Here is a 14,164-nt window from a genome sequence, read left to right on the forward strand (position 1 = left end):
TCCTCTACAGAGAACACACTTCTGCACATTTTATTGCACAATTACTATGTATTCACTGATTAAATAAACGTACTGAAGGAAAAGAAAATGTCACCTGTGCAAAAGTTGCACATTTTAATTTTTTTTTTTGGTAAATTCAGCAAATAAACAGAAATAATGGCACATTTCAGTGTGTTGCCTGTAGATGGCGTGTTAAAAAGTCAAGAAAACATGAATAAAATTTGCCAGGGGGTGTTCTAACTTATACATACAACAGTATCCGAGACTATGTCAATCATATCATAATCATAAAGCTGATAATGTTTAATATTTGACGATATAAAATTGTACTGGCTCATATTATGGGTTATTTTTAGATATTTCTCATGCTCTAGACCAAACACGGTGATGACTGGCAGACTTTTTAGCAGTAATAGACTTCATCTGTAAAAATATAAAGGTTGACAGGGTTAGACTACTATGGGCTTTTATGGAATATGATATTTATATTATACAGTACAATATTCAGTAAAATAAGCAGTAATAAACTGTATTATCATCCCTTCCATATGCATACTATTTTTAGGGATCTACCAATATGGGAAATGTGAACCAGCACTGATATATGATATTTCTCATGTACATATCTGCTGATATGGATACATAATGTTTATTTCTGTAGGGTTATGAATGCAGGTAAATGAATCAAATGCAGACATTTCTAAACTCGCCTTACCTGGTTTTTCCATCAGTTTTCGAAGCTCTGCTTCAACAGTAGGCTGCTCTTCTTCCAAGTCCTGGGTCCTTGCACTGTCACAGAGATTTCAAAGCCATTTTTCAGCAGCTATGTTTGTGATACGTCCCAATTCCAGGCTTACAAACAAACACTACCTGCACAGTGAAAGCACTCAGTCTATTTCTGGTTCAAGTCAAGTCACACATACTTACATGTAGACCAGCTCAGACTCTCGGCGCATGTAGACCTGCTTGTTTCGGATTAGGCTGAACCAGTCCACCATTAAGTCGTTCATTAACGTGTCCTCTTCACCCTCTGAAAGAAAACCACAGCATTATAAAGTGGAAAAAAGTGCGGTCAATTACATTTCAACTGACCACGCCTTGTTTCTGCAAGTGCTGTTTAGCGTTTACCAACTTTTGGGAAATTACAGTTGTGCAATCCCAGAAGCCAATCAGTTCAGTTTGACTTTATACAACAAGATACGTTATTCGAGGTGCATAATCATTTACTAATTACATTACGTGAAGCTATTCTGGTAAAATATACATCCTCTTAAACAGAGAGTGCGTTTACACGCACTCAATAATCTGATCGTAATCAGATTTCTGCAGTTATCTGATTATTCAAATGCTCGTGTAAACAGCATATTTCGATTTCTTAGAGCAGAGTAAGGTCCAGATTAAGAAATCTGATAAAGAGAGCTGGATTTTAGCTCAGTAATCAGATTTCTCAGAGCGTGTGAACTCTTACTCTGATTTCTTTCGGATTTCTCGGTCTGCGCATGTGCAAGAACAGTCCACAGTACTGGAAATAAGTGAGCAGCGTTGGCAGGAGATGGCAGCAAAACACTTTTGGAGTGATGCTGAAACCAATCACATTCTTGATCAAATGAGATTTAAATATTCAGCGTCATGAAGTTTGAGTTTTACATTACATTTGTCACGTCGTCTTCTGTGAGTTTACTGGCTGGTTGCAAAGCAGAAATCTGATTACTGTCTGACTCATGTAGACCAGGAGTTTCCCCATTATCTCATTACTCAAGTGCATGTAAACGCCTTGATCAGATTTTGTCAGTAATCCGATCTTTTGCAGTTATCGGATTATTAAGTGCATGTAAACACACTCAATGATTAGAAGATGAACACTACATATTAAAGCATGTGTTATTTCTAGAAGTATAAATTATCTTTGTGGATATTTTCTATTTTCTGCATATTGTTAATTAGCTTTGTTCTAATTCTATACAAATTGTGTTAAATGAACACTGCACAGCCAAACTACCATCACTTAGACACTATTAAAGTTGCCTGTTTACAGTATTTAGCAGTAAATTACAGTTTGACAGTAATTAGCTGTACTTTACAACTCAGCGCCCAACAATAATATTCGCTGTCGCTGTCAGAACAAAACCTCATATCTTAGGCCTGTTTAATTGAGTTAGTGCAGTGCGGTACATCAAACACTCAAAAATGATTATACTTGTAGGTTTATTAGAGTATTTTATATGTGGCACTATAGGTTATATTTTGTCTGTTCCAACTTAAAATAAAATAATTTAAATGCTTAATTGAACTCAGAAAAACGAAATATTGTGATGGATATCATGTACTGTTAAATGTCTTGAAGTATCGTGACATATTTTGCCATGTTGTGCACTCCTAAGCTGCATATAACTGCGGGAAACCATGAAGTGCTATATTTAATAATAAATTATCCGTAGCAATTATCCATTATTTGCAACTCATCTAAAAATGTTCTGCACTGTAAGAAGAAAACACTGATTTCTGCATAACTAATAGGTTAGGATGTAAACAAAGAACATATAACCAGATGTTTAGTGCTTCTAAAAGCTGATTATCGATGGTCAGCAGCAGGCTGCTTGTCAATAACTGCAGATACCTAATTACATCACCCATTCTTAGTGAAGACAGCTCAGTTGACAGCCCTGCAATTCGTGCATCCACACTCACCCTCCTCAGAGCGTCTGAGCTGTTTCTCCAGCTCCACTCCTTTCTTCTCCAGCTCGTCCAGATGAACCTCAATCTCCTTCAGTTCTCTCATAATCTCTTCTTTAGGAATGTAGTCAGGATGCAGCTAAAACAACAAAAAAAGCACGTTCATTATTAACAGGCTGTGGGTATTTAATGGCCATCTATAGATCGCATTTATGAGAAATTATATAGTCTAACAATACTAACATGATCTTCATCCACAGTGGCATCATTTCCATAGCAGAAAATTGTGTTTTATGGATTATAATAGAAGTAAGATTGTCACTATTGATTATGTAATGGTTATTTTAACAACTTTCTAATAAGGACAAAGGCTTAACACTGACCCATTGGGCCTGGTAGTGGGCCCAAAAACAAACAAAAAGAAGAGACGGTTGCACATTTAAATCTGGCACTAGAGAAATTACACCCTGCGCAAGCCTCCGCTGGCAAGAGTAAACTCATTTTTTATCAATTTCAGAGGGTAGAACTGGAGCTGTGTGCTCTCTTGTGTTCTATCACTGTGTAAAAAATGCAGAAGGCTGCCTTTATTACTGGATGCATCACGAATTTTCAGAGAAAACATCTCAGATCGGTAAGCGCTTATTATTGATTTGTTTAATCAGAGTGACGACAAAGTGAATAAATTGGGGGGAAAAAAAAAATAAAACATTTCCAAAAAAAGTTGGGACGCTGTGCACAATGTTAACGAAAACAAAATGCAATGATATGCAAATTATTTAAACCCTATATTTTACTGAAAATAGTAGAAAACAATATAAAAATGTTGAAACTGAGAAATGTTATCGTTTTTTGAAAAATGTGTGCCCATTTTGAATTTGATGCCAACAACACATTCCAAAAAAGTTGGGACAGGAGGAACAAAAGGCTGGTAAAAAACACTTGAAACACAGAATAATGTTTCTCAAAGTAAAATAGCAAAGAACTTTTGCTTTTAATCATCTACAGTACAGAATAACATTAAAAGATTCAGAGAATCTGGAGAAATCCCTGTATGAAAAGGACAGTTCATCGCTGCATCCACAAATGCAAGTTAAAACTCTAAAACGTAAAGAAGAAACCATAAATTAACAGGATCCAGAAACGCCACCGCCTTCTCTGGGCCTGAGCTCATTTAAGATGGACCAATTCAAGTGGAACAGTGCCCTGTGGTTTAACGAACCAAAATTTGAAATTCTTTCTGGAAATCATGGACTGTGCACCATCAGTCGCTTCCGATCGAGCTCCCGACCTACAAAATCGTTTAGCGGAAATTTGTCACAAAGCAAATTGGGTTTAAAATTGGACGAAAGAAAAAAAAAAACAAATTGTGTAGTGTATGCCCAGCCTCAGTCTACCACAAGACAACATCTGCTCAAAGCTTAGTCTGACAAGCGTTCATTAAAAAACAATAAACATATAATAAACATAAACCACACACCACACACACACACACACACCACACACACACACACACACACACACACACACACACAGCAAAGATACTGTTGAAACACAAACCTTGGGCTGTTTCTGTGCCGTCTGTTCTGAAGGGGAGTCAGCAGGCAGGGTGTCTGATTCTAAGAGAAACAGATAAAGACAGTCAGAATGATCTTGCATGAACTCAAACATCCAAACTAGTCAGAAGAACATCCGTGATCCTCACTGAAAAACGCGGTGTCATTTTTACGCGGGCTGACCACAGGAGACGTGTTCCGCTCGCTGCTCACAGAGATCGTAAGGACGGGTGAAGGAGTAGACGGTGCAGGTCCTGACGTCGGTGAGGAGCCCGAGTTTGACGCCGGAGTTTGAGGCTGAGTCACTGCCTCAGGTGTTTTACTGGGTGTGTTTGTCTGTGTTGAGCTTCTGATGGTTCCAGATCTGAAAAGCAGAAGAAGGAGAGAAGAGGAGAAGAGGAAGAGTTAACTTCTAACTCGTAACATGCTGTGAAGTGTCTAGCAACCTTCTTCTCACCTCTGACGGTGTGAAAGTTAAGGAGCACAAGGAACGGAAGAGAAAGACGCTTTCAAATGCGACACGCCGCTGGTTTCGTGCGGCGCGGCGAGGAATGCTGAAGAGAACCAGCCGCAAAGCGAGAGGGAGTAAGAGTGACAGATCTGGAGATTCAACCAATCAAAAAACAACAAAGGGCCAAGAAAAGCAAGAATTAGTAGGAGGTTATGGCAAAAGAGTCAAGTTCTGCAGAGGCAAAAACGTTGTAGCAACTACTTAGCAAACTGTTTAACCCTCAGAAGTCAAGAACTGTTATTGTTGTTTTTTCTACATCTATTTAAATGAAGCACAATTACATAATTACACTGTTACATGCTGTATCAACAGCTTCCAGTCTGTACTGGCAACTTTTTCTATTGTTATAAAGGGCTTATATTGTATATTGTATATATTCTTATATTCCACTCATAACTTCTGGGTGGTTTTATGTCCCCAAACAATTGGAATTCATTTTTACATCACCATTTTTCAACCTCACTGAAGCCTTTAGAATAAACCCACCAGTGACATTACATGTTTTGTTGATTTTTTAACTGAAATTAACAGGGAACAAACTTAAATAAAGCAATTTTCTGCTAAATGCAGGGCACTATTTCAATTTAACTTAGAAAACAATCAATAAAATATAAAATGTGCCAAAATTTGTGTCCCCCCAATGGCTGAAATCAAGTTATAAACACATTAAAAATCATTAGTATGCAGTTAAAACACAAATAAAACGAGCTGTTATACTGTATATCTGATGAAGCTGGCAGGTATAATGAATGAATGTGGGCTCACTATTTGGCAAGCAAATTGCACTTCTTTTTTTTACACGTTATAACTGCTTAAGGTGTTTATGACAATTAAAAACCATAAATAAGCTAAACTGAAACCATTCATAAACACTTTTTAATAATATTGTTGCAAAGTAGTACTAATTCACCAAATAAAATAAATAAATATAAAGAAGTGTGTTGTTTGTTTATGTAATTGACGGGGATATTAAACTTTGGCATTCAGTTGTGACCTCACAAAAGCAGTAAACTCAAAACTAATGAAAATTCCATACAGGCCCTTTAATGTCCACCAATGGCAGAAACATAATGGACAGTTTTTATTTCCAGGAAACAAGACTATACGCACAGCAATAACTATCAAAGTCAAATCATAACAGAATATCTCCACTACTGGTATTGATTGCAACGATAGAATAAGCACCTCTGATATAATTTCTCCACTTATTTCAGTGGGTCATTAGTGTGTAAACAATGGATATTACTGTAAACTATGCATTGGTCATCACAGTGACTTCTAAGGGTTAATATCAAATACATTTGACAGCTGAAAAACAATCTAGCTAAACACATCATTAGTTTTTGAGAGGTGAGCCAGGCAGGTGAGATCTAATAGAATAATACATTGCAAGACATACTTTGTATCCTTGGCAACAGGCTTGAGCATAGACCTCCAGTCAGAAGGTGCCTTTTCAGCTTCTGAAATGGAAGACAAATTTGTTTCATAGTGGAAGACCCATTGTTGTGACTTTCTAAATGAATACATGTGCACTCATCTGTCCAGTTATCCATACAGGTGGACGCTTTCCAGTCAAAACAACAAATAAGTAGAAGTTATCATATTTCAAGAGGAATTTGTGATGAGATTAGATACAAGATAATCCACTTATACGAGAAAAATTTCCAAAACGGGAGCTCAAAAATGATTCAAACATTTAGAGAACCGGATTCCTAACAACCACCTGGAAGACCTGGCAGACTGAAACTGTCTAAGCTTTCATCTTTGAGAGAAAATCAAGCTCTACTCCTGCTTCAGATCTGAAAACAGAGCTGTGGATGTGTAGCTGTCAAGAAGCCTTACTGAGAAAAGAAGAGTTTGCAAACAAAACCAAAAAAGCTGCTGGTGTTCTCAGAAGAACGGACTGACCACTGTTCTGAGAACGCCAGCAGCTTGTCTTTTTTTCTTCTGCTTTTTCTTCTAGAGGCATTTTTTGCTTCTCATGATAGAAGTAATCCCACCAACTTCTAAGACCGAACTTTGGAATGGTGAAAAAAATATCCTTGCAGATTTCTTTGAGTCTCCTGAAAAGAATGGAAGCTGGAATGAAGGTAAAGAGTGGATATGATAAATAAAAAAAAACTGATATTATATTTAGTCACTCAGGCTTCTGTGTAATTTACTGTTAAATATCTTTTACGGCTAAAAAAAACTTGTACTTAATGACCGCTTTGACTCGAAGTCTCTGACTTTTGGTGGAGTAAATAAGAACTTGCCAGTAAATACCAAACAAGTGAACACAACTGCAGCAAACCTCACCTTTGGTACTGCTAAGTTGCGTACTAGCTGGTTTTGGCAAGTCTTTATCTTTGTTCCTGTGCCATTCTGGTGTTTTAGATGAAGTTGGTGTGGTATTTTGGTCCAGATCTGCGGCCAGTGGTTTTAACCGGGTTCTACCAGAAGGTCCTTTGCTGTTTGGGTCCATGGGGGACACGTTACCACTGTAAAAAATCAATGGGAATGAATCAGCATTAGCACTCACCATCCACAAGGGGGCGACATCAACCAGGTCATGGACAAAAAGAAAATCTGGTTAGGGAGAACTCATGTCTGTTGATTTGATAGGAGTTCTACATGAACGTGTGCGTATGAAGCTCTTCTCATTTCCAGTTACAGGACTTTGTAAAAGCGCCTAATTTATACAGACGTCACTAAGAGCGAACTGCTTTATTTAGCGGGTAAACTGAGTCAGCAGTACATTAGCTTTCATGCCAGCATTCTACAGGCCTAAACTTGATCACATTAGAAACATAAAGATACTGATAGGTTTTCACTGATTTTCTTGTGAAGCTTCTTTTAATTTGGGAATGTCTGGAAACATATTTTGACTGTAGCCCTATTAACTCCTATTTACTCATGTTAATCCTCTAGTTTTCTGGTTTAAAGGGGAATTCAATGCCCCACAATGCCTGCAAAATTCAGTCCCTGAGTGTTCTGGGGTGAAATGGTGCACTGTACAGAAACATAGCATTTTATTTGCTACCCAAATTGACTCGTGAGCCTTCTGAGTTTGTATATGTAATGCTAATGGGGGTAAAACTCTGGTAAATCAGAAAAAATAAAATTTCTTTGGGTACTACTAATCCTTATCATACCCTGCATGTACCCCTGCACTATGGGTGAATTTTAAAAAAACAAGCTTTAGGCCAAAACCTTCTCTCAAAATCATCGTAAAACAATATCTCAGACCAGGGGTCGGCAACCCAAACGTTAAGAAGAGCCATTTTGTCCTTTCAACAAAAATCAAACCACTTTGGGAGCCACAACATTTCATGTCCATTCTACCATCTTGGCTGTAAATGTCTCAGTATGTGCTAAAGCACGAGTATAGGCTAACATAAACAAAAACAGACTTACTTTGCTCTGCTTTAAGTTTTAGCTCAGCTATAGCAGCTTTTCTCACATCTCCAGCAGGAAACTTCTCCGCAAAAGTAGAATAGATTCTTGTAAAATTTTGACTTTTTACGAGGCTGAAGTCGCTTCTCGTTCGCCAGCTTCTTGTTAGAATTTTTCCGTTCCACCTTAAATGGTGCCCGAGACGCCAGAATGAAATTGCTGCACCATTTAAGGTGGAACGGGAGAATTCGAACAAGAAGCTGGTGAACGAGAAACTGACAGTTTGACAGTTTCTTGATACAGAACCCTTGAAGAACCATCAGTATTGAGGACATTTTGTCTGTTTAAGGTGCTTCTGTAATACTGGTTTTGTATAGGAATATACGACTAAACAGATAAGATTTCGGAGCTGGACGTTCCTGTAATACCCCTGGTTCCCATCACCACCACTGTGAACAGTTCACGCTCGGCAAGGTTCTCTACAGCAGAGCAGTTCACGGTAGTCGACAGGCTGTTCCTTTAAGACCGAACAAGAAAGTACAGAGCAGTGAGCACAACTGCTCCGGGGCTTACTGCGCAATTCCCACGAGCGGGAACACTCTACTATACTCACTTCACGGATTTGAATAATGTGGATTTCCTAAGAAGACAAATAAGCACACGTGGGCCAAAACGCTGAGCCGCTGTGAATTTAGTTCAATGGAAGTACATTCAGATGATGGACACTGAATCTATGACTGACGCAGAAACCGTAAGCACAGTGGTTTGTCCAGGAAAACATCGTTTAACTGAACTTTCCTGCATTCCACTACGCTGACTTGGGTAAATTGTTTACAGACCTCTGGCTGTAAAGGCTGAAGAAAGTGATCTATAAAGGCTGTGAAAGAGGTTCTCTCTCAAAGGCTAAAGAGGAAGTTCTTGCTTAAGAGCAGAAATTTTATCTGGAACTTATCTGGAATTTATTTCTTGCTTTGTTTCAATTGTGCATAAGCCAGAGTCTGTCATTAAGCCCACAACACTCTAAAAAAAAAAAAAATGGTTCTTCAAGGGTTCTTTAGTAAAGAAAACGATTCTATATAGAACCATAAACACTCAAAGAACCCTTTGCATGATTTAAGGGTTCTTTGGATTGTGAATAGTTCTGATGGAGCGCGTGTTGTATATGGTTCCAAAAGGGTTCTATATAGCACCAAAAAGCTTTCTTCTATTGTTACGACACTTGTAAAAATGGTTCTTCAAGGATTCTTTAGTAAAGAAAATGGCTCTTGATAGAACCAAGAACCGTTTGCATGATCTGTGTCTTGAATAGGTTATTCAACTTGATGGAGAATGTGCTGTAGACGGTTCTACATAGAACCTTTTCGAAAAGGGTTCTTCCATTGTTGGGATATCAACCTTGTAACAATAGAAGAACCCTTTGTGGTGCTTTACAAGACCCTTTTCAAAAAGGTTTTCATGATGCAAAGAACCCTTTAATCATGCGAAGGTCAGTCATGTGTGGGATCAGATGGTCACCCCACCGTTACCTTGTTTCACTGATTAAAATCTATTTCCATGTACGAATTCTAGGTACTTCAACCAGTGGTTTTCAGTCTATTATATGTTGTTAGTCACTTAAGCATGTCTCTGAGCCCTTGTAGCTCCATTATGCATGCAAACCTACGCAAATAAATCTCTGAGGATGTGTCGTCACTTCGCAGTAGATGACTAAACTGTTTTTCTCTATAAGAAAAATGAAGTGTTTTTTTTTTTCAAAAATCACCACTATGGCACCATACGGTAAAAGGCATGCTCCAAAGCCTACACGTTTTGCCCTATGTACCTTCTTTCTTCTTTTCATCAAACATCACCAGATTCTCTGAACTATGAGGCCATTAAAGAGGAATTTAATGGAAAAAAACTCCAACTTTTCAACATTTCTGCATAAATCGGTCTCTTAAGTCGTTCAAAGTGGTGTAATGAGAAATGCTCCATTATAGAGAAACGTACAGACTCAGATTTCTTTATAGTGGTGCTGATAGGAAGCGGGGGTCAAGATGTCTACAATACAAATATAACCATTTTATTTACTATCCAGCTTTTTAATGAAATGTCGCACCTGGAAATAAAGTGAAAAAACATGTTTTTTTTTTTTTTGGGTACTGTTTTGCCTTACCATGCTCCTGTATGCATCTCCGACATGAATGGATTCTAAAAATGATGTTTTAGGCCAAAATGTCACCTCACAACAAACCTAAAACTCTGTCTCAGGCATCATGCATCAAGTACTTGTAAAGATTTCATTTAATAACGTTCCGTGAGGGAGCCTTTAGAGGCATTAAACTTCCAATGTCTGCTTCTTATCACCACCACTGTGAGCAATTCTGACTCGTTTCTCTAGGACAGCTCATTCCACACCAAACCGCTCTGAATGACTGTTTCCATCCTAATGATTCAATTATACAGAAATGTAGAAAGATTGTGGACAGCTACATGTAGGCTAACACTCCTGTACATTGACTTAGCATAAGACGACTGGCAACCGCACCAAAATCCTCCACCCAAACCACCAGGCATTTAGTAGCAGACTTACTTTTTTCCTCCCTCCAATTTTCTCCCCAATTTAATCACTCTACCCGGTAGTTACGTCTCCCAGGAGGGTGTTACGTCAGCTAACAGACACCCACACTGGCTAGCATCGCGCTGAGTGCTGGGGGGAGGCAGGGCACTTACGGATGGCTGTGGCATCACCTGAGATTGAACTCTTATAGTGCCAACCAACAGACAGCTGCACCAACTCAGGAGTCCCTAGTACTTTAATGCTATGTCAATCTAACGCACTGGAGCAACAGTCACATCTCCACATCAACCTCAAATTCAGAGGATCCAAAGACGTACACAGAATAAAAGTAACAATTTCCAAAAACACCATTCATGTTTCCCCAGTTTAGACCAAGAGATATTAATTATGACTTATTACTTATTTATGTATAAAATGACCCTCAACATCATCTATACCCAGACAAAATGAACCAGTGACACCAACACTAACCTGATTCTGGTTTACAGGACACAGATTAAGCCTAGTCTAGAACTACCCTGCAATGCTACTGGTGTCATATGAAGGAAGACTTAGGCTTGAGAAGCTGGCCTAAATAAATCTCAGTGATCATATTACTGTGTCTTTTTGATAGGACAGACGCTATTTAACTGAACTGGGATTAATAAGACGAAATGCTTACGTGGCATTGGTCGTTTTCAGCCCACTGGACCGCCAAGGAGAGCTATTGCTTTTGCTGGTTTCCTCAGTCACCAACCTGCTAATGACAGACTTGGCTTTGTTCTTCTCATTCTCCTTTTCCTTCTCCTTCTCTTTTTCCTTTTCTTTCGTCCAGTCTGCCGGCCGCAGCAGAACCCTGGCTTTACTCGCACCTCCGCCAGCACCTGAACCTCCCGCCGGGCCAGGCTTTGTCACTGTGATTTCAACAGCTGGACTTGTGATGCTCTTGGTGACCAACACGGTGCTCGCAGGGCTCGGGTTCGACTCGAAGAATCTATGGTAAAAGAAGAAGAATAGATGGCGGCTTTAATGGCCTAGTTTGAGGTTATTCAATTACAAATTCAAATGGGCCAGATGGAACAATCTCTCATATGGTATCAGGACCAGAGGTCTATTTGGTCAATTTTCACGTTATGCAGTGTTGCAGCCTTGTACATCAATGGTTTGACAGAATCCAAGATTTTATATCATTTAGATTTTTCCGTCATTCTTCTCTCACTACAATACCCAGCATGCATTACACTAATACACAATCAGTGGCTTTAGAAACTGATGAAAGTGGCAAGCTGGAAACGTGTAAAGGGCTCACTGAGAATCCCTGTGGTGTCAACCAATCCTGACTGCTAGCCTAGCCTTTCATATATAGGCTAATAAATGAAACTAGGCTAGAATTAACATGATCTTGATTGCTGAGCAAAACTGTAGCCCTCTTTCACCCTGTTCTTCAATAGTCAGGACCCCCGCAGGACCCTCACAGAGCAGGTACTATTTGGGTGGTGGATCATTCTCAGCACTGCAGTAACACTGATGTGGTGATGTGTTAGTGTGTGTTGTGCTGGTACGAGTGGATCAGACACAGCAGTCCTTCTGGAGTTTTTAAACAGTGTCCACTCACTGTCCACTCTATTAGACACTCCTACCCTGTCAGTCCACCTTGTAGATGTAAAGTCAGAGACGATAGCTCATCTGCTGCAGCATAGTTTGTGTTGGTCATCCTCTAGTCCTTCATCAGTGGTCACAGGACGCTGCCCACAGGACGCTGTTGGCTGGATATTTTTGGTTCTCAGTCCAGCAGCACTGCTGTGTCTGATCCACTCAGACCAGCGCAGCACACACTAACACACCAACACGTCAGTGTTACTGTAGTGCTGAGAATGATCCACCACCCAAATAGTACCTGCTCTGTGGTGGTCCTGTGTGGGTTCTGACCATTAAACAACAGGGTGGAGCTGATAAAATGGACAACGAGCGTAAAAACAAAGTGCTTTTAATGTTAATGTATTGATGTAACGTAACATGTAATGTAATGTATGTAACACGATCCTCATTCTCACCTCTGTCGAGCCTCCTGGTTCTTCAGAACTGTGCTGCTCGGAGGTTTTGGGGACTCCACTGGCTTTTTGTTGTCTGAAGGACTTTTTACCGTCACGCTGAGGACTTCAGAACGTGCTGTTGGGGGATTTGAACGAGGGGTGGGTGTAGGAGTAGGGGAGCTGTCAATCTTACCCCCCTGCCAAAGAGAGCTTGGTTTATAGGGGGTGGGGCTCTTTCCCAAACCTGCAAATGCCGGAGGGGAATTTTGGTCAGTCGGGGCAGAAGTTGTGATCTTCATGGCTGGTGCAGCTTTGCTACTATGCGAAGGCAGTGTGGCCTGTGGAGCCTGGCTGGGTGGAGCCTTCTGTGTGTTTGAGTGCATCTTGCAGACAAAGGTGTTTGGTTCTTTTCCAGGTTTGTAGGTGCCGGAGAGAAGAATGTTGGAACACTCACCGCACCTGGTTATGTGGAATAAATGCACGATTAAGGGCTTAATTCAAACAAGGACTGTCACTGCCAAATACAGTACTGTGCAAAAGTCAAAACGGACATTTAGTATGTTATTAATTTTTTTCTTAGGATCTGAATATAATCTCAAATTGCTTTTTGGTTGTTGCTTTTTTTTTTTTACCCAATTTTCTCACCATTTTCTTTCCAGTTCCACCCATTAACTAGGTCTCCCCCATCACATAATTCCACCAAACTGGGAGGATGAAGGCTAGCATGTGCTTCCTCTGGGACGTGCATTCAGTCACTCCATCCACCGCGATGTAACGCCACCGTGAAGCTCAACACGCTTGGAGGAGAACACTAACCACCAGTTCTGTTATATCAGCTAACAGACGCCGCATTGGCTAGTATCAAGCTGAGTGATGGGGAGAGAGGGAGGACAGTCTTTCCCAATCAGAGAGAGCGAGGCCAATTTCGCTCTCTTGGACTCCCACTTACGGATGGCTGTGGCATTACCAGGGACTGTATATATGCTTTCAGGTCTTCAAAGAAACCTGCAGGGATATTTTTTTTCCACCTACAAACTTCAGTCTTAGAAGCTGGTTACATTTTCGGCTTCCCACAACCAGAGTAATCAACAGTCAAACAGCACTCAAGGCCTTTATATACTGCACACGATTAATGTATGTGTGTGTTCAAACATAAAAAAACAGACAAAAAATGTATTCTCTTTAGTTTAATCAGTATTCTTTATCCTCTGTTTGACCACTTATAGGTGTCCCCAGTGCTGGCACAGCAGCAACTAGGATGACGGATCAGCCGTCTCCCAGCAACCCAAACTTTTTAACAAGTGGCGAAAGAATTTGTTCCTCTACTTCTTCACATGCGGTGATGCAAAAGCAAGAGCAGCTCAGACTAGGCTAATGACATTAGAGCTATATATGAAAGCACCTAAAGTTTCAGAGGGTAAAACTCCTTTCACTTTTCCAGACTGGAATGTCAGCTGCCCACTGCGTCACTGCTTGCCTC

At 39.9% G+C, this 14,164-nt stretch overlaps 1 protein-coding gene across 2 annotated transcripts in view; it reads right to left on the reverse strand.

The window, feature by feature from the left end:
* The window catches only part of micall2b (mical-like 2b), a 48,743-nt gene that overhangs the window by 7,671 nt on the left and 26,908 nt on the right, over nucleotides 1-14,164 (reverse strand). For both annotated transcript variants that reach the window (XM_036556930.1, XM_036556932.1), the window contains 9 exons: nucleotides 12,706-13,143; nucleotides 11,334-11,645; nucleotides 7,036-7,217; nucleotides 6,137-6,197; nucleotides 4,376-4,590; nucleotides 4,231-4,289; nucleotides 2,689-2,812; nucleotides 928-1,030; nucleotides 716-789 (listed from right to left, as the gene is read on the reverse strand). In XM_036556930.1, the coding sequence (XP_036412823.1) occupies nucleotides 716-789; nucleotides 928-1,030; nucleotides 2,689-2,812; nucleotides 4,231-4,289; nucleotides 4,376-4,590; nucleotides 6,137-6,197; nucleotides 7,036-7,217; nucleotides 11,334-11,645; nucleotides 12,706-13,143 (1,568 nt within the window). The remainder of the gene's footprint in view (nucleotides 1-715; nucleotides 790-927; nucleotides 1,031-2,688; nucleotides 2,813-4,230; nucleotides 4,290-4,375; nucleotides 4,591-6,136; nucleotides 6,198-7,035; nucleotides 7,218-11,333; nucleotides 11,646-12,705; nucleotides 13,144-14,164) is intronic.

The sequence above is a fragment of the Colossoma macropomum genome, unplaced genomic scaffold (assembly GCF_904425465.1).
Source record: "Colossoma macropomum unplaced genomic scaffold, Colossoma_macropomum, whole genome shotgun sequence".
Lineage (NCBI taxonomy): Eukaryota > Metazoa > Chordata > Actinopteri > Characiformes > Serrasalmidae > Colossoma > Colossoma macropomum.